Here is a 22,482-nt window from a genome sequence, read left to right on the forward strand (position 1 = left end):
CACGACATGTCCTGAAATGCATCGTGTGAAAATCGGAGCCCTGGTGTTGGCTCTCGCCCCAGATTGCTCTTTGCAGGTGTGCGGGAACGTGTCCGGCTGGGTTTGTGCGTCACCGGGGCCTCTCACTCAGACCCACTGAGGTGAAAGGGCTGGGGAACGAGAGCTGCCGGAGGAGCTGTGAGAAAGGTACGTACAGTGCCGGTTATGTTTTGTTTTAAAGCTGGGTCTTACTCAAAATTCGCTCCAAATTACAGCCTGAATCACAGCATTGTGTTTTCTGAGAAATCCTGCAACTTCTGGCTAATAAGCCTGGTGCCTGTGGGTTTTTTTTCGTTGAGGGGGACAGCCCCTTCGTGACCAACCCCATCGCCTGGAGAACTCGGACCTGAACGTGGGCTGGAAGTTTTAGTCTGCGAATGAGTACGTTTGAGAAATGCACACTGAGAGAAATTCAATTTATTTTGTACAAGGTAGGCTGCCTTTGCACAGTGAACAAATATATTACAAATCTGTCTTGCCTTAAAAAAGTATTGCCGTTTTGGTGCCTATTTCCTAAGCTAATGCTAATATACAAGAAGGTACTTTTTTTTTTGTTGTTGTTGGTTTTGTTTGTTTCCTGTTAAGCTCTATGCACATCCTTGCATTTGGTTTGAAAATCCAGCTTTGAAAAAAAAAAAAACCCACTGAGCACACCTCTGCTCTCTGGAGTCTCGCTGCAAACTTCACAGCAACACCCACACAACCCTTGGTCAGGCCAGCAGCTGAGGCTGCTTGTTGCTAGGTGGCAAGATCGGCTCTAACAAGAGTATTCCTTATCAAACTGCCTTTCTCTTGATATTTTTGAGGTAAGTCTTTCTATTCATGTACATAAAATAGATTCCTACTGGCCCTACAAAATAATTGTCTAGTTACATCTCAAATAAGGCTTTCCTGGAAAGTAAAATCCCTATTGCTGATCAGTCGTTGCCCCCATGCACGCATGCAGCATTCATGGAACTACTTATGCATTATTCTGCAACATGAAAATCTGCTGCTCTGGGAGCCGGGGGGTCTCTGGGCTCAGCTCGGCTGTCTCGCTGCACACTCTGGGTTTGCACAGAGGGGCTCAGAGGCAACCCGGCCACCCAGCGGGGTCCCGGCTCCTCCAGCAGCGCGTCGCCGGGGCTCCCCACACCCTGATATGAGCGTACTGCAGCAGCGAGCCCAGGGGTGCTGTGCCGGCTGCCAGTGCCTCTGTACCACTGTGCCAGGGGCTTTGATCCCCGAGGCGAGGGCTGAGCCCACAGGGACACGGGCTGGGTGCTCCGAGTGATCCAACGCCTGGTCTGAGTCGGAGCCGGGATCAAGCCGCTGCTGCCGAGCTGGAAGGCTCCTCTCACCAGTCCTCCAGACCAGCAGGTTACACGAGTGATCGTGCTTTGAGCAAACTGATGGTGCTGGTTTCGGTCTCTTCTACTCCCATCAGACTGGCAAATGTGCAACAGAACTTTTTTTTTATATTTAAGAGGCAATCAACTTGCTACTTCCACGTTTGCCTAATAAAATTACATACTTAGAATCAATACTATTTCATGCTGAAAATCTACAAGGAACTGCTTAACGGCAAGTATTCTACGTTCTAGGTCAATAAAGATTACCAAAAAGAAAAAAAATCATGGTGGCTTAGTCCAAAACTTTACCATGGGCCAAATCCTTGATAATTACTTCACAAACAGCTGCTGAAAAAGAAAACCCAGTTTCAGCTCACTTTAATGACATTTCAGGTAGAATCATCAAAGGATAAAGTTGCACTACATGGTAATGCACATCAAATTAAAGGGGGTCGTAAATGGCATGCTCTTAAGGGAGTCACGATGAGATGGTTTGTAAAGATGGTCTGGAGAAGCCGATGTGTCTTAGCTTGAGGAAAGGGAACCAAACCAGGGTTAGTCTGTGCAAACCTGCAGCGTCCCGGGGAAGCAAATGAAGGTGCATCAGTTTGCAGTGCCTGACAGATCTGGTGGGTTTATCAAACAAAACAGCTGTGTAAGGAAAATTAAAGCCTCTCTGTGCCAATCAGAGTATTTTATAGCTTGTTAAAAGTGTGATAAGCTGTATGTGAGAGACATTGTTGAAACTCAAGTCATTAGCAAAGATCAGCGGACATTGCCCGAGATGTTACATTTTAAAGACTGCACAGAATGTGTCTGTGTTAATATTCCTCAACTCAAATACCCTGGTACTGAAATAAAGATGAACATCTCAGTGCTAATACCAAGCATGATCTGCACAGGTTGCACATGGTGATGGCAGTAAATGAGGTTTCCAGACAGTGAAATGACAAGTTTCCCTGCTTTCGTTCAGAAAAATGTCCATTTCCATGACAAAGATGCAAAATACATTCCAGCGTATGCCTAGTCACCTTGTTCCTAACAGTAAAAGGCTTCATGATGCAGTTGGTAGAAATGTACATCTCTAAGTCCTTCTACTCAGCATGTTTTTGTGTTTTATTTTACAGCAAAGCCAGGGTTAGAATATACGCCACGGAGAGTTTTTGCCTGGAGCACGTAGACACCTTCCTGGGGTGACATACTCCAGTCAGCCGTGGAGGAGGCTCTCGTTAGTTCCCCTTACCCATATAAAAAAAGTCTTTATAAATAACATCATGCAGCAGCAGTTGGCCCAAGCTGATGTTGTGTTACGCCAGGTCCTTGCGTAAGACACTCTGAAGTCCCGTCAGTGTCCTGCAGCACAGAAAAGGATTGTCTTCTCTTTCGCTTCCTCCACGTTTGTGTTTGCAGCACAGTGCCCCAGTGAAGTTCATCCCTTTAAGACTGCTTGTCCCAAGAGGGCCCGTGCGTCGGGCTGTGCCTTACGGGGAGGAGGTCATAGTGACTAGGAATGTGACTGTTCCTAGGCAGGTCGTATGGATTTTGGAGGTAACTGGCACTCCGACCGCGGGCGTCTTGGACCACGCTGACAGTGGGCTCTGGGGAAGCAAGGAGAACTGGGTTAGGGTAACTAGCAGCCCTCCCAAAACTAGTTACTCTAGTCGTGTATGTTGTCACAAGCACAGAGCATCAGCTTCCCAAACCACCTCTTCCTCTTCCAGCTTTACTGGCAGCACATGGGGCAGCCAGGGAGAAAAACACCAACAGATCCAAGGGCAGGTGGTCCCAAAGCCCTGCAGATAATGTCTTCAAAAGACCAGCACTTCCACCCTTTCAAAGCCTTGCAGCTGGGCTTTGCAGCAGTTTAAATCAAGAGCATAAAGAGGGGACTGCAGCCTCCGCCGGGGCTGGAGGAGCAATTCGGTGCCGTACCATGCTCACATCCCCCATGGCAGCAGAGGCCCCCACTCCCCAAATCAACCTGCTCATGCACAGGCCATCCCCCCCCCAGCCAGTGCCTCCCTGCACTGTCCCGAGGCCACGCTACTTGTGTGGGGAAAGGAAAAAGAAATCAGCATCTCCAATCAAACCCCAACTGTTGGAACAGACCTTCTGCTGCCCGCCTCGCTTACCAACTTCGTAGATGTTTTTATTGGCTGTGGATGAAGTTGGCATTTCTGAGTACGGGGACTCCCTGTGACCAGGTGATTTCATTTCCATGTAGCTGCTCTCGGAGTGTTTGCATGTTAAAATGGGAGGGTCTTTAATGGTGGCATATGGGTTTTCACTGCTGTTCAGAGAACAAGTGCTGGAGCTGCACACAGATTCTTTCATATAATCTGCAAAACAAGAGCAGAGTGGGCATGTTAGAGTTGTTAGCTTGCTTGGGTTAATTAAAACTGAACCGTTGCAGGAAGGGTGGGGGGACAAGGGGGCAGGGGGTAAGGAAGATCCTTGAAGCATCCAGCACAGACACCCGACACTTGTGCTCTGAGTGTGTCCAGGCCATTGCATCCACACCTCACTAGCAGGAAAGAAAGAAAAACCTGCTCGATACCAAAGGTTTTCCTGTGAAAGGTTCTAGTTGTCATTTACTGCAATATTTAATTGTAGGTGGCAATCATTTCCCTCCCTCCCCCTAATTCCTACGGAGCTGCGTTTTAATCCCACTCTGCCAATCCATGCACATGGCCATGGTGGGTTGGCTCTGCAGGCGGGACCTTCTGCTGGCACTTGGCCTTGCTGGGCCAGCTACAGGGTCAGCGTCCCGGCAGCTTTGGGCAACAGCAAACGTTTGAATGCTAAACATTTCCAGCAGGCTCAGCACTGCATCAGTGCAGCGTATGCGCGTGTGTCCCCTGAGAGCTCCAGTTTCTGGGGTGTCCAGCACCAGGAGAAACTGACTTCTCCATATTCCCTCTGCCATTAAGACTGGGAGGAGGCTGCTGCTGCTAGCGGGGAACGCTTGGGTTTCTGCAGGGGGGACGAGCCTCTATCTAACCTCCCTTTTGCTTTGCTTCCCCCCTCCTTGCTGTAGACATCTGCTCCTCTCCCCTGGGCTGGAGAGGAGACAGTGACAGAGAAGGTGCTACATGGGGAGAACAAGGTTGGCGTGAGAGTTGTAACCACCAGTCTCCCCTGTTGGTGACCCTGGCTGGGGTATGCCAGCCTGCTGCAAGGTACAGTGCCAGTCTTACTTTAAAAATAATAATTAAAAAAAAAAAAACACAATAGAGAATAAATAGGTCTTAACATTGACATTCAAGAACGTGCCATTGCTGCTGTGTGCATCCTGCTGGGCAGTGCCATTAATTTAGAATTAGAGCGATGCAATGAAAGATGAGGCATTTTCTTGTGCTGGGTTACAGTACAAAGGCAGATCCTGGTATATATGAAATACTCCCGGTGAAATAGTGGGACTTGCAAAATAGCTGCAATCCCAGCTGCCCCCGCTGTCTAGTATGGGAGACAAAAAGAGAAATTCAGGTTAAGAAATAGACAGACAACAAGATATCGCTTCTCCTTTACAAACCTCGGCCCTGTGCCTGTCCGCCCCGGCCTGCCGACTCACTTGTCAGCTCTGCTTCGCCCCCTCCATCAGCTCTGGGCTGTGTCTGCGTGTGTGTCCGTCAGCCCCGGGGCTGCTGCCCCTCATCTTGGCTCAGCTGGGGACAGCACTGAGCAGGCGCCCAGAGCAAGGTGTCAGGTCGTGCCCTGTGGCCTCCCGCAAGCTCTTGTGTTTCTGCGCTCCAATTTCAGCGATACGAGCAAATCTGGAGAGGCCTCAGCTCTCAGGGTTAGTGAAACCAGCTTGGTAGGAAGCTCCACTGCAAAGCAAACCAGCTGGACCATGCTGGGACTGGCAGGGACAGGAGGGCTGGCAGGGGCCCTGGCACCAGTGCAATGTTTATTTAGTAATAAAATTATGAAGCTCCTTGCCTGACTTCAGCCTGGGCGAGGTTAACAATGCCTTTGCTTCAAAGGGGAAACACTTCTGGTTTGGTACCTCCCAGGAGACAGGAACCAAAGCAACACAAACATTCCCCAGGTGCTGGCAGCAGGGTTTGGCCCCCCCCCCAGCTTTACCAGCCCCATCCCAGTACAGGTGAGAAGCTGCCCCGTCCTGCCCGTCCCACGAGCCGTGGAGCAGCCCTGCAGGACCAAAGGCTTCTGCCCATGAGCGAGCTCCATGCTATTGGCTTGTGCCATGTCTATGGCTTAAATTAAGGTGCCGCGCGGTCTAGGATCCGTTAGCGTTTGAAGGTGAGGAGACAACAGACAATGCCTGACAAATCCTATAATAAAATGAAAATATTTGGGCTTAAAATACCTGTGCTATATGGAGTGGGCCCCATTCTTCAGTCACTGGGAAGGTTGTACGTGGGTGAACTGTCCCACGTGGGCAAGGAGCTGAGAGCTCCGGGCGCTGCCCAAGCTGACACCGGTGCAGGAGCACTCACCACTTCAGGGACATGGCCTCGATGAGGGGGAGAGCCTCAGCCCTGAGGCTTTTATGTCATTCTTAGCCATAAAAAGGCTCAGCTCCACCTGCCAGCAAGTTACAGCTTCTGGTGTCGACCAGGAGTACGTAGTGCTCCTCAGGAGAGCCTTTAATAAGCCAGCTCTAAATTTTGGGCCAAGAGGGCAGAAAGACTGTCCCAAACCTGCTTCTCCACCTCAAGCCCCGCTGCTGAGCAGATGCTCACAGGGCGAAAGGCAGGAGCTCACAGACGTGGGCAGCGCGCATGGGTGCGGGCGGCTGGCGGAGCCCGCGAGGCCGGGAGGGCAAAGCAAGCTCCACGCGAGAGCACGAGCTGCCAGCGCCCACCACAAAGCAGTCCCTGTCGGGAGCAAAACAAACCAGAGCTGGGTTTAGAGCTGTAAAATGTGGATTATAAAAGACAGCTGGGTGCTACAGCGGAAAAGGGGGGGAGAGCGAGCGGTCCTGCCCTGCGGTGCTGTGGCACGCAGGTAAGCTGAGTGGGTCGGTGCTGGTTTGTTTATGGAAGTGGGCACATCAGAGCTGGCACAGGCAAACAGCCCAGCACAGCAGCTATTTTATTAAGTCCAGCTCAGCTACTTTTACCTTCCTCAGCTAAAATTCCCCTGTACAGCTGCTAGCGCTGACACCACCTCCCAGGCCGGTGTCCCTTGGGCTGCAGCCGCAGCAGCAGCCCTTCCCTTCCTGGGGAGGACCAGGGAAATCCCGTTGGGCTGCCCAGACTCATCGGGCCTCTCCCAGGAATCGCCTTTTCCCAGAAGATGTTGAGAAACAGCACGCTTGGGAGCCGATTCCCGCTGACGTAAATGGGAGCCCTGGGTCTGGCTCGGGATTAGCCTCTGCTCTGGATACAATATAATTTACGGAGCACCAGCGTCTGTGGGGTAACGTGTTATACGCTGGGGAGCCATTATCCCACAGGACACGCTGTGCACAAGATCGCAGAGTATTTAACTCTAAAGGACGTGGAAGCGTCTGAGTTAGTTTGTTATTAAGGTAATTTGGGGATAATTAAAAAGTCTGGCATCAATTGTCAAATTTCATTTCATGAATTAATTTAACCCAGAAGAAATGCGTTTAGAAATTCTCAGGCCAGTCACCCCGTGGGCCATGGGTGAGCTCTGGCGATGCTGCCTTGGCATCCTCCCACATACCCAAGGGTTGGGCTCTCGTGGAGGTGCAAAGCTCAGCCTGGCCCGAGGCACAGCCCCCCCACAGTGCTGGGACTCGCTGTAAGCACTTGGTCAGCTGGACACACTAGAGAAATACAGGAATATACTGTAATTCTGCAGGCCCTGGCTGCTGTGGTGCCTGGATACCAAGCACCAGCCCTTTGAAGGAGGTTTTATTTTTGTTACCAGGGACTGGACATGTCCGTGTCCCTTCCCCAGACCATGGTCCTTCTTTGGCCCTGAATATCCTCTGGCGTACTAACGACAAGCCTCAGTACCTGCTGCCACGTTCGAAGGGCTAAGGAAATACGATGTACCTGGGTACAACACGCTCTCCTACTGGTCAATCCCATTTATGGCTGGCGTTTGGTGCAGTGGGCCTTTCTGTCTGCCTTCATTAACCTGGCTAACCTGCACTGCTGGGACCGTAGCGATAGCTTAGTGCTGCTTTTTCAGGGTGACACAGTCATGGGGACACGTTCCTGTACAACAAACAAATGACCCACACTAAGCCAAGCCCCAGGTCCCTGAGGGAAGTGCATTGGTGTTTCTAACTGCTGGGATTTTGCTGGGCATGGTGCAAAGCATAGGGGCTTTTTCCTTAAAATATTAGTGCCTGAGGTCACGTTATTCCACCATCAGCATTCATTAAAAAAAAAAAAACAAACCCACCAAACCCTAAACCCCAGAAAAGGACTCAGGTGCAAGGAAAAGCTTGGGAATGGTATCACTGAACACCACGCACAGGAGAGAAACTGCTTGGAAAGCCTTGTGACTGGTCAGCCACTGTCACTGCGTGCCACAGGGCTCAGAGCTGGCTCCTCGCTGCCCTGAAGGATTCCTGCCGCTTTGCCAGCGCAAGGAGCTGTCGGACACGGCAGCATGAGCTGGGCTCATCCCTGGGCGACTCCAGCAAACACAAACCGGCCGTCCCTAACCCCCTGTGCCTCCTCTAGCAGCACGGCCACTGCATTTCTAGTGGCAGGTTGCAAAAGGGCCTGATTTTCAATTCATAAGGAGATAAACATGTCAAGAAAATGGGTCAGTTCCTAAATAATAAACGAAACATAGCAGCAGCAAATACATTTCACAGCTCACTGTTACTGTCATTCTTTCTCTCGCGTTCACGCTGGTACCCCACTCTCCTCATGACTGTGTGTATGGATGGGAATCCCTACTGCGTGTGTTCAAAGCAGCTTTTTAATTTTGTAAACACAGTAATTTAGTTTAATCCTGAAATTAATAGTTCCAAGTAAAAAGAACAACGAACGATACTATAAGATATTTTTTTTTCTGAAAAAGGGAATAATTGAAGTAGCTGAAACCAGTGGATTGAGCCAAATATAAATACATAACCCGGTTAATATTTTAAATTTAGCTTTATCAAGAAAGACTTGGTCATGGATTATCAGTTTCCTTTGGTGATTCTGCGTGGTAAGGTGATGTTTTAGCAAATATGATATCACTTGATTTTGTAAACAGCAGTTACAAAGTGATTAGTGTTCTCTAGGCCTGGCTGTAACGCGATCGTTGGTTTTTATGTGGACCAGCTTTCAATATTCCGTGTTAGTTCAGATCTAAAGGTCTTGCTCTGTGGCACCTTGGCCATAGCAGACCAGTGGGCGCCTTGAAACCAGCTCTGTGGGAAGGTGCCACTTGCCCCATTACTGAGCTGACACCAGCTCAAGGAACGAGGCCGTGCAGTATTTACCTCCCCGACCGATGGAGGGACAGCCCAGCTGGTGTGTACAGCCACAACAGCTCAGCAAGGGTCATTAGACATTGGAAGGGGCTGCCCAGGGAGGTGGTGGAGTCACCATCTCTGGAGGTGTTTAAGACAAGACTGGACATGGCACTTAGTGCCATGGTCTAGTTGACATGGTGGTGTCAGGGCAATGGTTGGACTTGATGGTCCCAGAGGGCTCTTCCAACCTGATTGATTCTGTGATTAAGTCAGATGAAGGACCTCAGCCTGCAACCTGCCTGTTCCCGAGGAGACAGACTCCTTGCTCCCTATCCTGCACCACAAGTTGAGTGGTGCCAAACCCCAGCCCAGTCCCTCAGAAGCCTGTGGGGCCCACTGTGCCCAGTGTCTTGTAGGCCATATGGAACTGGAGGATTTTCAATGTAAACCTGGAGGACAACTGCAATGTAAAATCGCTGGGCCTTGTGCTCGTGACTCAGCTGTGAGCCCTTTTTAGACCTGCCCTGGGGTCAACGCCCGTTAATTGCTTCGTGCCAGCATGGCTGGCTCATGTAGTGCGTGAGGGCTTTTCTCAGGCTCTGCTATCAGTCTCCTTCGTTGAGGGCCACATAGCAGGGTCAGCTTGTTTCCCAGGGGCTTTATTTAAGCTCAGGATGGCTGAGAGCCGTACGGAGCCGCAACTCAGCAGGCAAATGCACCAGTCTCTCATCAGCAAGTGCCACCAGAAAGCCTTTGTAGGATGGCTGACAGGTCCTAAAAGAGCTTCCCTGGCCAGACAGCTCCACCTGCACCCCCGGCCCCACAGCAAAGCCCTCCCTTTGTGTCTGACGCTGCTTTGCCGAGGCAGGAGCCTACGGCCTTGTGAAGACTTGTGTCCATAACTCTTGGGCCCAGACATCTGGCTCGGGGTCAGGAGTGCTGCCAGCTGAGCCAGGCATGTGCTGTCGGGGATTGCTCAGGCCCTTTCTGTCTCTGCGCGGGCGCTCAGGGCTCCTATCTCACCTCTTCTACGACACCCTCCTCAACCTCTTTGCCAGGTGGCTGCAGGCACTGGATACCATACCTTTGAAGCTTTTTTCCATTATGTATGTGTTCTGACGTCTATCCATCCCACAAGCACCTGCATAAAAATGATATATAATGGAAAACAAATAAATATTTATGTAAATTGGATCGCTTTGACTACTGAGCAGCATATATTCTTTCCTCTAAATCGTACGTCAAGGCCCTCATTTAGGGAGGCTCTTAAGCACATCCTCAGCTGTAAGCGTGCACTCAGCTTCAGGGGGGATTCTGTGTACGCCTAAAATTATGCATATACTTAAGAGCTTCCCTGGAAGGGAGGGCTTTCCTGAAGCAGGGTGCGGCTCGTTACCAAGAACAGCTATCCGTCAGGAGAACAGGAAAAAAAAAATCATCTGCTGACAGGTTCATTAGTGAAATGCTGGGCTGGATTAATAAAAGAAGCCTAAAATATATCCTTTCAAATTTGGGTCTGCAGGTTATGTTACATTATGCCTAATTTTAGGCTTTGTTTCATTTGTGGCTAGTATGTTATTTAATTCACAGTCTGTGTACAATCTTTCTAAATTACCTTATATGACTTTGCATATAAATTTGCACAGTTCAATAACTGATGTGACAACAGTCCCTAAGTGGCTGCAGTGGTCTGAAAGTGCAGTAACCGAGAGCAAAGAGCTGACAGCAAAAAGAAAGACCACTGCCTTGTGCAACTCCATAAGTATTTGCTATTCCTTCCAGAGGCAGAGGTAGAAGGGGATGGGAACCTTTTCTGTTTTCATTACTGCAAATTATCCTCGATATCAATCAAAAGGAAAATCTAATGTAAGCCTTTAAATCTTTTAAACTATAGACTTTTAAACTATAGACTTATAAACTATATTATTGACTAGCAAAATCAACACAGATTTGGTTACTGAGCTAGAAATGGCTTTGTGGCTTATGGGATTCCCAATCAAGTAACTACGTTATGCTGGTAAAAGAGCCCTGCAAAGTGAATGTCCCAGAGGTCTCCCAGCTGTTTGTCCTTGCACGTCCTCTGGTCTGTCTGCTTGTGCTACATTAACGGTTGGACTTGATGATCTGAAAGGTCTTTCCCAACCAAAATGATTCTATCATTCTATGATTCTCTACAGAGAAAGCTGTCACCACCACTGGCAATGCCACCCCAGTCCCTTCTTCATGACAGCTTTAGTTTTCTGCTAAATACGGAAACCCCACTGAATTAGCCAATAAATGTGTTACTGGCACATGAAAGACAAAGCCCTTTGCTCTGATTTTCAGCGTGTCCATCCCTGAGCACGGGGAAAGGGCTGGTGGCACACGGCTGCTTCTCTGTGATGGGGCTCTTTCCCTTCTGGCCAAGCGTGAGCCCTTCAAACCGTTTGAGCACCTTCTACCTTGTTTTCCACCACTTGTCCTGAGCCACTTCCCAGACTCACCCCACCAAAAGACGATGCAGAGGGCAAGGCTGCTGGGGCGGTTTGGGCAGAGTGGGGAAGCTCTTTCACAAATGGTATTAGCTGTGTGCTTCTGTTCTCTCCTGTATTTTGCTAGAGCAGAGTCCTGAGTGAAGAGGATGGAGCTCATTCAACCCTTGGCTCACATCCCCAGGGCTGGTGCTCCCTTTCCCAGCCACGGGGCTCCCAAAGGCCATCCCTCGTGATCACACGTCCTCCTGGCAGGGCTGAGCAAGCCCCAGGGGCAGGAACACTCAAGCAGGATTTGGGCCAGCAGCGCGGGCGAGCGCAGGGTGCCTCCAGCAAGCAGCAGCTCACACCACACAGAGCAAGGCTGGCATGTAAGAAGCTGGTGAGCACACAACTGGGGTTACACGGTGAAGGGAGCCGTACCCACAAAGAGAGGGCAGCCACAGGGAAGGGAAGGAAAGGACACCCAGGCTGACCCATGGGGAGGTGCAGTGGACACAGCATTGCTCACATTGTGCAACAGCAACACTGGAAGAGCCTCTGGCTTCAGAAGCCTGGGATGAACAACTTTGCTCAGGACTATGATCTAGTCCTCCCCAGTAACTTTAAAATATTGACCAGCCATGTTGGAGTTAAGAGGCAAAGCAAACAGCAAAAACCACAGGAGTGATCCTGTAGGACAGTGTCCTCATAACTGCTGGGGATTAATTATATGGTTAGAATAAGGACCATGAAGCATAAGTGACTTATCGAAACAGGTTACCCAGGGAGCGGTTAGCAGAGTCCATCCTTGTCCAAGAATGTTGCATCTGTTCTGAGCATCCTCCTCAGATCCTTACAGAAATGTTCCCATTGAGACTATGAAGACCTGAATGAAGGCTGGAGCCTTGCGGCTGCTGCGAGGATGCACCAATATCAGCTGGCACCTTCGGAGGCTCCGAGGGGAAGGACTCCACCTTCTGAGCATATTTCCTCAGCTCAGCTCCATGTGAGCTCCTGCCAGTCCATTGGAAACGTCAGGCGCGTCTGGAAGGGCCTCTGCAGCAGCAGAGATCACTGTGCCTGCTCTGAGTAAGCCCAGACTTGCTGTGGGACCCTCCCGGAGGGCAGACTGCCAGATCAACACAGGGTTTGTCTGAGCGAACCTGACTTCTGGTTCAGAATCGGGTAGCAGGCAGGCAGTCCTTGCCCACGCTGAGCTGCAAGATAGCACATCACCACGCTTGAGCTCAGTGCTCACTTACTCCAGTGGAGCTGTAGAAAACAGAATCCTTCTTACGGGAGGATGGCTAAGAAAAGGTGGGATACACCTGCTAGGAAAGACACAGGTAGGGTTGGTGCTGCCTTGGGAGGGCTACACAACCCCTCAAAGCCCTTCCCAACCTATTCCCTGTAATTCTGCCTTTAGTCTTCTTTTATGTCTGTTATAATTCCGTGGGTTTTATGACCCATTTTTGTGTATTCATTGCATTCCCTGGGAGGTGACATGGATGATGGATACACTATTTTTTAAACTGCAAAAGTAGTTAATGTGGAAAAGCCCTAAACAGGCCAGGAATGTGGCACTTCAGGAAAGTCTAGGTTTAAGTTTGAAGCTAAATTGTCTGCCGGGGTGAAATCAGAGTCTCAGCTGGAAATATTTTTCCAACCTCTTGGCTTTGAGAAAAATGCAAAGTCAGCTCTGAATTAAACTTTGTGGCTTTCATCCTCTGGCATAAATGCAGCTTTGAGTCACTCAAGATGTGCTGCAAATCACACTTCAGTCTCTGCGTTGAGGACTGCTGTTAAAAAAACATTACAGATGATAAACCCATTTTTGTCTGCAGCCCGCTGTGCCCAGTACTCAAGCTAACGAGCATAATGACCTTTTCTGAACTCAGGAGGTGGTTTAGGCCCTTTGACTTGCTTGGAACAGGAGCTATAAGCTGGACTCTGCAATTGCTTAATGCAGACTGGACTAGAGCAAGAGCGATTAGTCACAGGGCAAACTGTTCTGGTTCTGCAACACGAGACAACAAGGAGAAAATGCAAAGACAAACCATTCCTGGAAACTAGTAGGACTAGGCTGCACTGAAGAGGTAGTGACACGCAGCAAAGGTCTTCTTGACACCACAGAGTCCCCACACTCTGATCTCTCAAGCACACGTCCATGAGAATTACTGGTGCAAATGTGCTCATCACTAGACCCCAACTCCATGTAACATCTATGATTACCTCTCTGAAAAAGCCTGACAAACTGATATTTGAAGCCCACAAGCAAATGTGCCAGCAGTAAAAACCCAGCCTTTGTTCTGCTCCTTGCATTTCCCAGTTGGGAAGCACACAAACCTGGCAACTGAAGTCCTGCAAAACAGGCAAAATACCCACAGTCTGTTAAGATCCATCATATGTGTAGGTACAGTGGATATACATACGTATACTTTTATATATATATAATATATGCATAGACATGCATACACATACATAAGACTCACGTTTCCCTACACAATTTTTTCCTGTCAGGCTCAAAGAGACCCCCATTGATATCAGAGGGAACATATACATTGACTTACAGAGGAGTTACATTGGGTCCTCAATCAAGACTAAATAGTTTTTCTTAGCAAACAACCTCTGGGCACGTGCCCCGCACTCTTCCCAGGGAGCTGGTGCTGGGTCAGGCTGATTCACTCTCCCGCTTCCTTGTCAAGTTTGCTCTGTATCTCCTTGATCTGAGCTGCTGTGGCAGTGCCTGGGACATGCCTCTGAAATAAGGACCATGGCAGACTCTGAAAAGGGCTGTTCCTTTGGCCCTGAGCCCCCTTGGTATGAACAGCCCTTCCTCTGCTCCCTCAGAGAGCAACTTTCTTTCTTTCCCTTTCCAAATAAAATGTCTGAGGAACGACTCCTGGCTCGACAAAGGCTGGTGATGAAAACTGTGAGCAATCAAAAGGTGTTTTCCAAATCTGTAAGACTGCAGCCTGCAAGAGTGAGAGCAACGAGGGGTCAATTAAAGCACTCATGTGCCCATTACCCGTGTGATTACCTTTATGGGATACACAAGCAAATGGAAAGTACATGGCATTCCCAGAAAGCATTCTGTTGATCCTCTTTTAGACACAGATATAGAGATATATCGCTCGGAAGTGAGGAGCTGTGGTGCCAAGCACACAGGAAAGGGCATGATACCAGCGATCAGCGGAGCAGTCGTGCTCTGCTTCTGCTAGGAACAGTCTCCTGGCTGCTCCTGAGCCGCCAGCTCCTGCTCCTGAGTAAGGCATCTTCTCCTTGGGAGCAGCTGCTTCTCCTGCTCTCCCTGAGCTGTGAGATCGAAGGGGAGTCTGAGCCCTGATCCCATGTGGTATCAAGCAGCAAAGTTTTCCCCATCAGAAGAGTCCCTGAATCCTTACATTCAGTCTGAGCCCAGCCATGACCCTGAAAGTGATGCTATGCTGCAGTTCAAATACAAAAGGTGTCAGCCTGGGACACGTCTGGATTGCATCCAACTCTGAGCACAGTATTTGAGCAGAAATGTATTTCATAGGTCAAAAAGAAAAAAAAAGAGTTAAGAAAACTCCTTATGATTGCAGGTTTTAGAAGATGAGAGTCTGAGTTAATTTTCATGTGGATATTCTTATGATTTCCTTTCCCCCAACTCTCATTCATATTTACGACACTTGCAATTCCTAACAAGCCTACAGACGTTCTTGTGAGCCTGATGCTGTTTCCCATCTGGTTGGCCCGAAGAGCCTGTTTGCTGGCTGAAGAACCAGGGAGGTGACCAGAAGAGCTGAGGGGTTTCCATCCATTCCAAATTTCTCTTCAATTTCCTTTTGAGTCCTCTTCCCCGCCTCTAGCTCTCTTACACATCTGCTGTCTATAATATTTCACAGGGTCACAACAGAGGAGTTGTCCACTTCTATTTTAACTATTTTTAACTGACTCCAGCCATTGGCTGCTATTCCAACACGTGAGCTAGAGCACCTGTGCCATAAAAGCTGAGGCTAATAGTGGGATGAGAAGGTGAGACCTCTCTTTACCTCTTCAGTACTTCCATGCATGATGTGGTTTCATTTTTGTGACTGTTTTGCTGGAGACCACTTAGCTAAAGTATTTATCATCACTTCTACATTATTCTTACTGCCAAGGCATTTAGCATCGCTTCTGCTAGTAAAATAAAATGCATGAATGCAGGACAAATGTGGCACACAGGGAGTCCAGGACACCGCAAGATAAAACCAAATACAGCCAGTGAGCAAAGCAGTAAAATAGTAAAAGGAAAATCAACTTGATTTGAGGAGCATTTGGAAATCCTCACCACCCCCAACTCTCCATGCAGATAAGCACAACAGTGGTTCTGCAGCTTATAATAGAGAAGAAAACATTAATGGCTGATAACGGTGGAAAAGGCTTTGCATTGAAGCTCGACAGTTTTGTGATTTTCCTGATGCAGGAAAGAGTTGGTCTTTGGAGCAAGGCATGGTGTGTGACCAAAAGAGCAGTGACAAGATGTGATGCCTGGTGGTACCCTATTCCTTTTCCACCTGAGCTGTGAGACAGTTGACCTTAAAAATCCTGTCATACCACTTAATACTGCACTTTCCCTTGTACTGCATATTTTCAGTGAGATATTAGTAATCCCACTAAAGGAAAGGGCAAATGCTTTCTGCCATTGACAAGCTGAACTCCAAGTGCTTCGATAGGAAAACAAATAGCATCCAAAGCACTAAATCTGGAGAGATGTTGAGATAAGAGCTGTTGAAAACACTGTTAAAACTGAAGCCAGAGAAAATAAACTCAGAAAGGGCAATTAGACTTCACTCTTGGCTTGTTTGCACTGGCTTTTGGTTCAAAATTGCCTGAAAAATGGCCACTGTGTGATTAACTGGGAAATAAGAGAGTCTATCACACACTCCAGCTCCCACCAGAGGCTCCACAGTTTTACCAAGATGCCAGTATTTAGTCCTAAACTTTATTAAGCATGAAAGAAAAAAAAATCCCAAATTTGAATTTTTAATGTTCTAAGTTGGTCTTTAAAAAAAACCATTTATAGATTAGACAGTGATTCAACTGAGCAATCTAGGAGGGGATACTAGAACGAATATTGACTCTGCTTTCCCAGTCTGTGGTTTGTGGTAAAGGAAACAACTTTCAATTCTCCATCTTTCACTACTGGCAATTCTGCTTGTGAAATAAAGACAACACCAATATTCTTCATTATTGTTAATGCCTTTCTGAAAGGCTGATTTGGATTTGGAATTGCTCTAAAGTCTACTAAAGTGATTAAATTGTTTAAAAATTACTGACCTAGTTCATTCAGATAGCTGTAGGGTCTCCAGTCTGCAGTTTCTCTGTCAAGGATTTTGTTACTGAGCTGTTCAAAAAGTATGATAATGGGTTAATGCTGAGATAAACAGACAGTTCCCACCCAAGACTTCAGCCCAATGATGACATGAATAAAAATGGGAGATGACTATTACTCTGGCCTCACCATTTCAGGTCTTTATCTGTATGAATTTGACAGTTGTTCACTAGCATTAGGGAAAATCACAAAGGAAAGTCACTTCACCAAGCAATGAACACAAGCATGCTGGAAAATACAGGGTTCCCTGGAGCAGCCAGTAATCACGACTCGAATGCCTGTGTACATGGAGTGACATGCTGGCAGCTGCAAAATAACTGATGAAGATGGATGGATCAAAACCACCTACATAAGCATGCAGACAGGAGCTGTTGGGAACAAAGGAGGTTGCTAATACATCCATATATTTAGTCAAAAGAGGTGTAACGGTGTCCTGGTTTGGCCTAAACCAGGCCGATTTTCCTTTCAGTGATTTTTACTTTCAGCTAAGTCTCCTCTAAATAACTGCACTTTCTGAAACTAACTGCATGTTTTTGCAGACAGTGTCTGCTTCCAGGACTGATAACGCTCGAAGTTTGTAGTTATCGCTGAGGCACCGGTAGGGATGTTGTGCAGTAAGGCTCTTGCTGTACTTTTTCTTAGAGAAACCAAGGTCACTGCTGATTCCTCACTGCTTACAAGTGAAAAGCCGAAGGGGGGAGCAGACAGGGCAGGTGACCCAAAATTGACCAACGAGGGTATTCCATCCCATACACGTCATTCTCGGTATAAAGCGGGGGGATCGCGAGGGTCTCGCTCTTGCTCTTCTTGCTCGCTCTTGCTCTTTCTGCTATGGCCGGTGTCCAAGGAGGACTCCGACTGTTTTCCTGCTGCCCCCGATCCCGATCCGTGCATCCCTGAATCCAGCTCTCGACCGTTGCTAGGCCCAGCCTGGGCCTTCCCGGAGCCTGCCCTGCAGTGCCGGTGGTGACGTTGCCGACATCGGGGGAGCTCGATCTTGGTTTTGTATATATATTTGTATATATTTGATTATTCCAATATTATTATTATACTCTTTTTCATTATTATAGGTTTATTAAAACTGTTTTAACTTTCCAACCCGTAAGTCTCTCTCCCTTTTCCCTTTCCCTTTCCCTTCGGGTGGGGGGGGAGGGTTAACAGAGAGCGTCTGCTGCAGGTTTAATCGCCAGCCCAGCTTTAAACCGTGACAGATTTATTGGCGCCCAACGTGGGGCTCGAGAGAAGCTCCAACAGGTTCCTCTGATAAGTCGAATCCCAGCTCCGGCGGGAGGAGACCCGGAGAGCTCAGCTGAGAGAGTATCAGATTTCTTCCTTTGAGATTTACGAGGGGTTGGAAATTAAAACAGATAGCGAAGATGCTGATGTCATTTTTGAATGCTGTGTTATCTCATCTCTTTATAAAGCCTTTTACAGAGTTAAGTGTAATGATACCTTACTTGCCGTATGCGCTGTTTGTTACTGTTTATGTGCAGTTTATCACTGCTGGGCACTGGTCAATGTGCATTGTTTTGTTATGGCGTTTCATACTGATTTATGTCGTGATAAACTGGGCTGTTACTATTCTGACCGCGGTAGCAGCGATTTTATCTGCGGGCTCCGGGCGTCCTTTAGCTGATTATGTTAATGATTACACTTCCAATTTTACTTCGGGAAATAGTACCTTCTCCTTTTCTGCCAAGCTGATTCCTCTAGATTTTGTGAAATTCGGATGGTGCTGTCTAGGTGGCATGCTTTTATTTTCGTTTGTCCTGAATGTGTTTCTGATGTGGGATAAGATTAAATATCGGTGCAGGGACAGTTGTAGATGTTGTGCAGCCACCTCAGATCCTACAGCGTGTGCTGCCGCTACAGCCACTAAATCCACTGAAACCTCGGCAGCCTGTACCACAGCTGCTACACCCCCCAAGATGGCCACTGCAGCTACTCAGACTCTAACGAGTCTCAGCACTCCCACGACAGCCACTGCATCTACTCAGAGTCCAGCATCTAACGAATCTGTACCAATTGCTCCTGTAACCAGGAAGAAATACAGAAAGAAATCAGCTCGTGAAGAGGAGGATGATGACTCAGAGCCTTCTAAGGCAGAGCCATCACAGGACCCAGGTGAGGGCCCTTCTCAGGCAGAGTCAGGGCCTGACACAGATGGGGGTTCCCTTGATCGTCATTTTAAAGCAGACCCATCACAGAAGAAAGGTCGTTCTAAAGCAGAACTATCACAGGAGGAGGACTCGGATGTAGAGATAACCTACCACTCCTTATCCCTGAAGGACCTGAGAAATATAAGGAAAGATTTCAGCCGTTATGATGGTGAGCCAATTATTACCTGGCTGCTCCGATGCTGGGATAATGGGGCAGATAGCATGCAATTAGATGGCAGAGAAGCCAGACAGTTGGGATCCCTGTCCAGAGATGGTGGTATTGATAAGGCACTTGCAAGAAAGTCAAACACTATCAGTCTCTGGAGGCGACTCTTGTCAGCTGTAAAGAGCAGGTATCCCTATAAAGATGATGTTATGAGCCACCTGAGCAAATGGACCACTATAGAAAAAGGTATTAACTACCTTAGACAACTAGCTGTGCAAGAGATCATTTATAGACACCCACGGGAAATTGTAGATCCTGTAGATCCTGATGAAGTGGAATGCAACCGATCCATGTTCCGGAAGGTTGTGAAGAATGCTCCACCGACATATACCCATACATTGTCAATATTAGTCTGGGGAGAAAATGCTATGGCACGACCTAGTGTGGATGAAATGGCTAACTGTATGCGACAGTATGAAGATAGTATTTCTTCCCCACTGCAGGCCCGTGTCTCGGCTGTGGAAAAACTGACAAAGGAAAACAAGGACTCATTTAAACAACTGTCAGACAAACTGTCCAGGATAGAGAATAAACTTGACTCTCTACCTACACAGGCACGCGTTGCAGCTGTTAAGAGAAAACGCCCTCCTACAGGACCAGCTCAAAGGAAACGGAACACATCACGAGGTATCCTGTGGTTTGCCCTGCGTGGTTATGGGGAGGACATGAACAGATGGCATGGACAACCTACCAGTACCCTACAGGCACGAGTACGTGAGTTGCAAGCTAAAAGAAATACCAGAGAGAATTTTTCTAGGAGGATGGCTGCTCCAGTTACCAGTGAGCAGGACCCCAGTCAGGGTAGATGGGCCTCAAATTCCTTTTTCCAAAGTGTGAATAGGAGAAATGAAGGTCCAGTCCCTGTGAGCAGCACAAATCCATTTCTTGATTAGGGGGGCCCTGCCTCCAGCCAGGTGGAGGAAAGGGACAACCGAGTTTATTGGACTGTGTGGATTCGATGGCCTGGCACATCAAAACCACAAAGGTATCGAGCCTTGGTAGACACTGGTGCACAGTGCACCCTAATGCCATCGGATCATAAAGGGGCAGAACCTATCAGTATTTCAGGAGTAACAGGAGGATCTCAAGTGTTATCTGTATTGGAGGCTGAAGTGAGCCTAACTAAAAATGAATGGAAAAAGCACCCCATTGTGACTGGCCCAGATGCTCCATGCATCCTTGGCATAGACTACCTCAAGAGAGGGTATTTTAAGGACCCAAAAGGGTATAGATGGGCCTTTGGTGTAGCAGCTGTAGAGACTGAGGACATTAAACAGCTGTCTACCTTGCCTGGCCTCTCAGAGGATCCTTCTGTTGTGGGGTTGCTGAAGGTTGAAGAACAACAGGTGCCAATTGCTACTACCACGGTGCACCGACGACAATATCGCACCAATCGAGACTCCCTGATCCCCATTCATAAACTGATTAGACAATTAGAAAATCAAGGAGTGATTAGTAAGACTCGCTCACCCTTTAATAGTCCTATATGGCCAGTGCGAAAGTCTGATGGAGAATGGAGATTAACTGTGGACTATCGTGGCCTAAATGAAGTTACGCCACCGCTGAGTGCTGCTGTGCCAGACATGCTAGAACTTCAATACGAACTGGAGTCAAAGGCAGCCAAGTGGTACGCCACCATAGACATTGCTAATGCATTTTTCTCTATTCCTTTGGCACCAAAGTGCAGGCCACAGTTTGCTTTTACCTGGAGAGGTATCCAGTACACCTGGAATCGACTGCCCCAGGGGTGGAAACACAGTCCTACTATTTGCCATGGACTGATCCAGACTGCACTAGAAAAGGGTGGAGCTCCAGAACATTTGCAATACATTGATGACATCATTGTGTGGGGTGATACAGCAGCAGAAGTTTTTGACAAAGGGGAGAAAATAATCCAAATTCTTCTGAAAGCTGGTTTTGCCATAAAAAGAGGCAAGGTCAAGGGACCTGCCCGGGAGATCCAGTTTTTAGGGATTAAATGGCAAGATGGGCGTCGCCAGATCCCGATAGAGGTGATCAACAAAATAACAGCAATGTCCGCACCAACTAACAAAAAGGAAACACAAGCCTTCTTAGGCGTTGTGGGTTTCTGGAGAATGCATATTCCAGATTACAGCCAGATTGTACGCCCTCTTTATCAAGTGACCAGAAAGAAGAATGATTTTCAGTGGGGCCCTGAACAACGACAGGCTTTTGAACAGATTAAACAAGAGATTGTGCATGCAGTAGCCCTTGGACCAGTCCGTACGGGACAAGATGTTAAAAATGTGCTCTACACCTCAGCTGGGGACAATGGTCCTACCTGGAGCCTCTGGCAGAAAGTACCAGGGGAGACTCGAGGTCGACCCCTAGGATTTTGGAGTCGAGGATACAAGGGTTCCGAGGCCAATTACACCCCAACTGAAAAAGAGATACTGGCAGCATATGAAGGAGTTAGAGCTGCTTCAGAGGTAATTGGTACTGAGGCACAACTTCTCCTGGCACCTCGATTACCAGTACTAGGCTGGATGTTCAAGGGTAAGGTTCCCACTACCCATCATGCAACTGATGCTACATGGAGTAAATGGATTGCATTAATTACACAGAGGGCTCGAATAGGAAACCCTAATCGCCCAGGAATCTTAGAAGTGATCATGGACTGGCCAGAAGGCAAAGACTTCGGAATGCCACCAGAAAAGGAGGTGACACGTGCTGAAGAAGCCCCACCATATAATGAACTACCAGAGGATGAGAAGCAGTATGCCCTGTTCACCGATGGATCCTGCCGTCTTGTAGGAAAGCATCGGAAGTGGAAAGCTGCTGTATGGAGTCCCATACGACGAGTCACGGAAGCCACAGAAGGACAAGGTGAATCAAGTCAATTTGCAGAGGTAAAAGCCATCCAGCTGGCTCTAGACATTGCTGAACGAGAAAAGTGGCCAAGGCTGTATCTTTATACTGACTCACGGATGGTGGCAAATGCCTTGTGGGGGTGGTTAAAGCAGTGGAAGCGAAACAACTGGCAGCGTAAAGGTAAACCTATTTGGGCTGCTGAACTGTGGCAAGATATTGCTACTCGGCTAGAGAAACTAGTCGTGAAGGTACGTCATGTAGATGCTCACGTACCTAAAAGTCGGGCAACTGAGGAACATCGAAACAACCAACAAGCAGATCAGGCTGCTAAAGTGTTCCAAATAGATTTGGACTGGGAACATAAAGGTGAACTATTTTTAGCTCGGTGGGCTCATGACACTTCAGGTCATCAAGGAAGAGATGCAACATACAGATGGGCTCGTGACCGAGGGGTGGACTTAACTATGGACTCTATTGCACAGGTTATCCATGATTGTGAAACATGCGCCGCAATTAAGCAAGCCAAACGGTTAAAACCTTTGTGGTATGGGGGGCGGTGGTTGAAATATAAATATGGGGAGGCCTGGCAAATTGACTATATCACACTCCCTCAAACCCGCCAGGGTAAACACTATGTGCTTACCATGGTGGAGGCAACCACCGGATGGCTGGAAACATACTCTGTGCCCCATGCCACTGCCCGGAACACTATTCTGGGCCTTGAAAAGC

At 48.1% G+C, this 22,482-nt stretch overlaps 1 protein-coding gene across 2 annotated transcripts in view; it reads right to left on the reverse strand.

The window, feature by feature from the left end:
* Positions 1-2,807: 2,807 nt before the first annotated feature.
* The window catches only part of MEGF11 (multiple EGF like domains 11), a 211,858-nt gene continuing 192,183 nt past the window's right edge, over positions 2,808-22,482 (reverse strand). The window contains exons 21-24 of one of the 2 annotated variants that reach the window (XM_068409942.1): positions 16,482-16,548; positions 9,812-9,868; positions 3,503-3,709; positions 2,808-2,968 (exon numbers count right to left, since the gene is read on the reverse strand). In XM_068409942.1, the coding sequence (XP_068266043.1) occupies positions 2,808-2,968; positions 3,503-3,709; positions 9,812-9,868; positions 16,482-16,548 (492 nt within the window). The remainder of the gene's footprint in view (positions 2,969-3,502; positions 3,710-9,811; positions 9,869-16,481; positions 16,549-22,482) is intronic. The other variant, XM_068409943.1, reaches the window with a different exon arrangement.

The sequence above is a fragment of the Nyctibius grandis genome, chromosome 11, assembly GCF_013368605.1.
Source record: "Nyctibius grandis isolate bNycGra1 chromosome 11, bNycGra1.pri, whole genome shotgun sequence".
NCBI classification, from domain to species: Eukaryota; Metazoa; Chordata; class Aves; order Nyctibiiformes; family Nyctibiidae; genus Nyctibius; species Nyctibius grandis.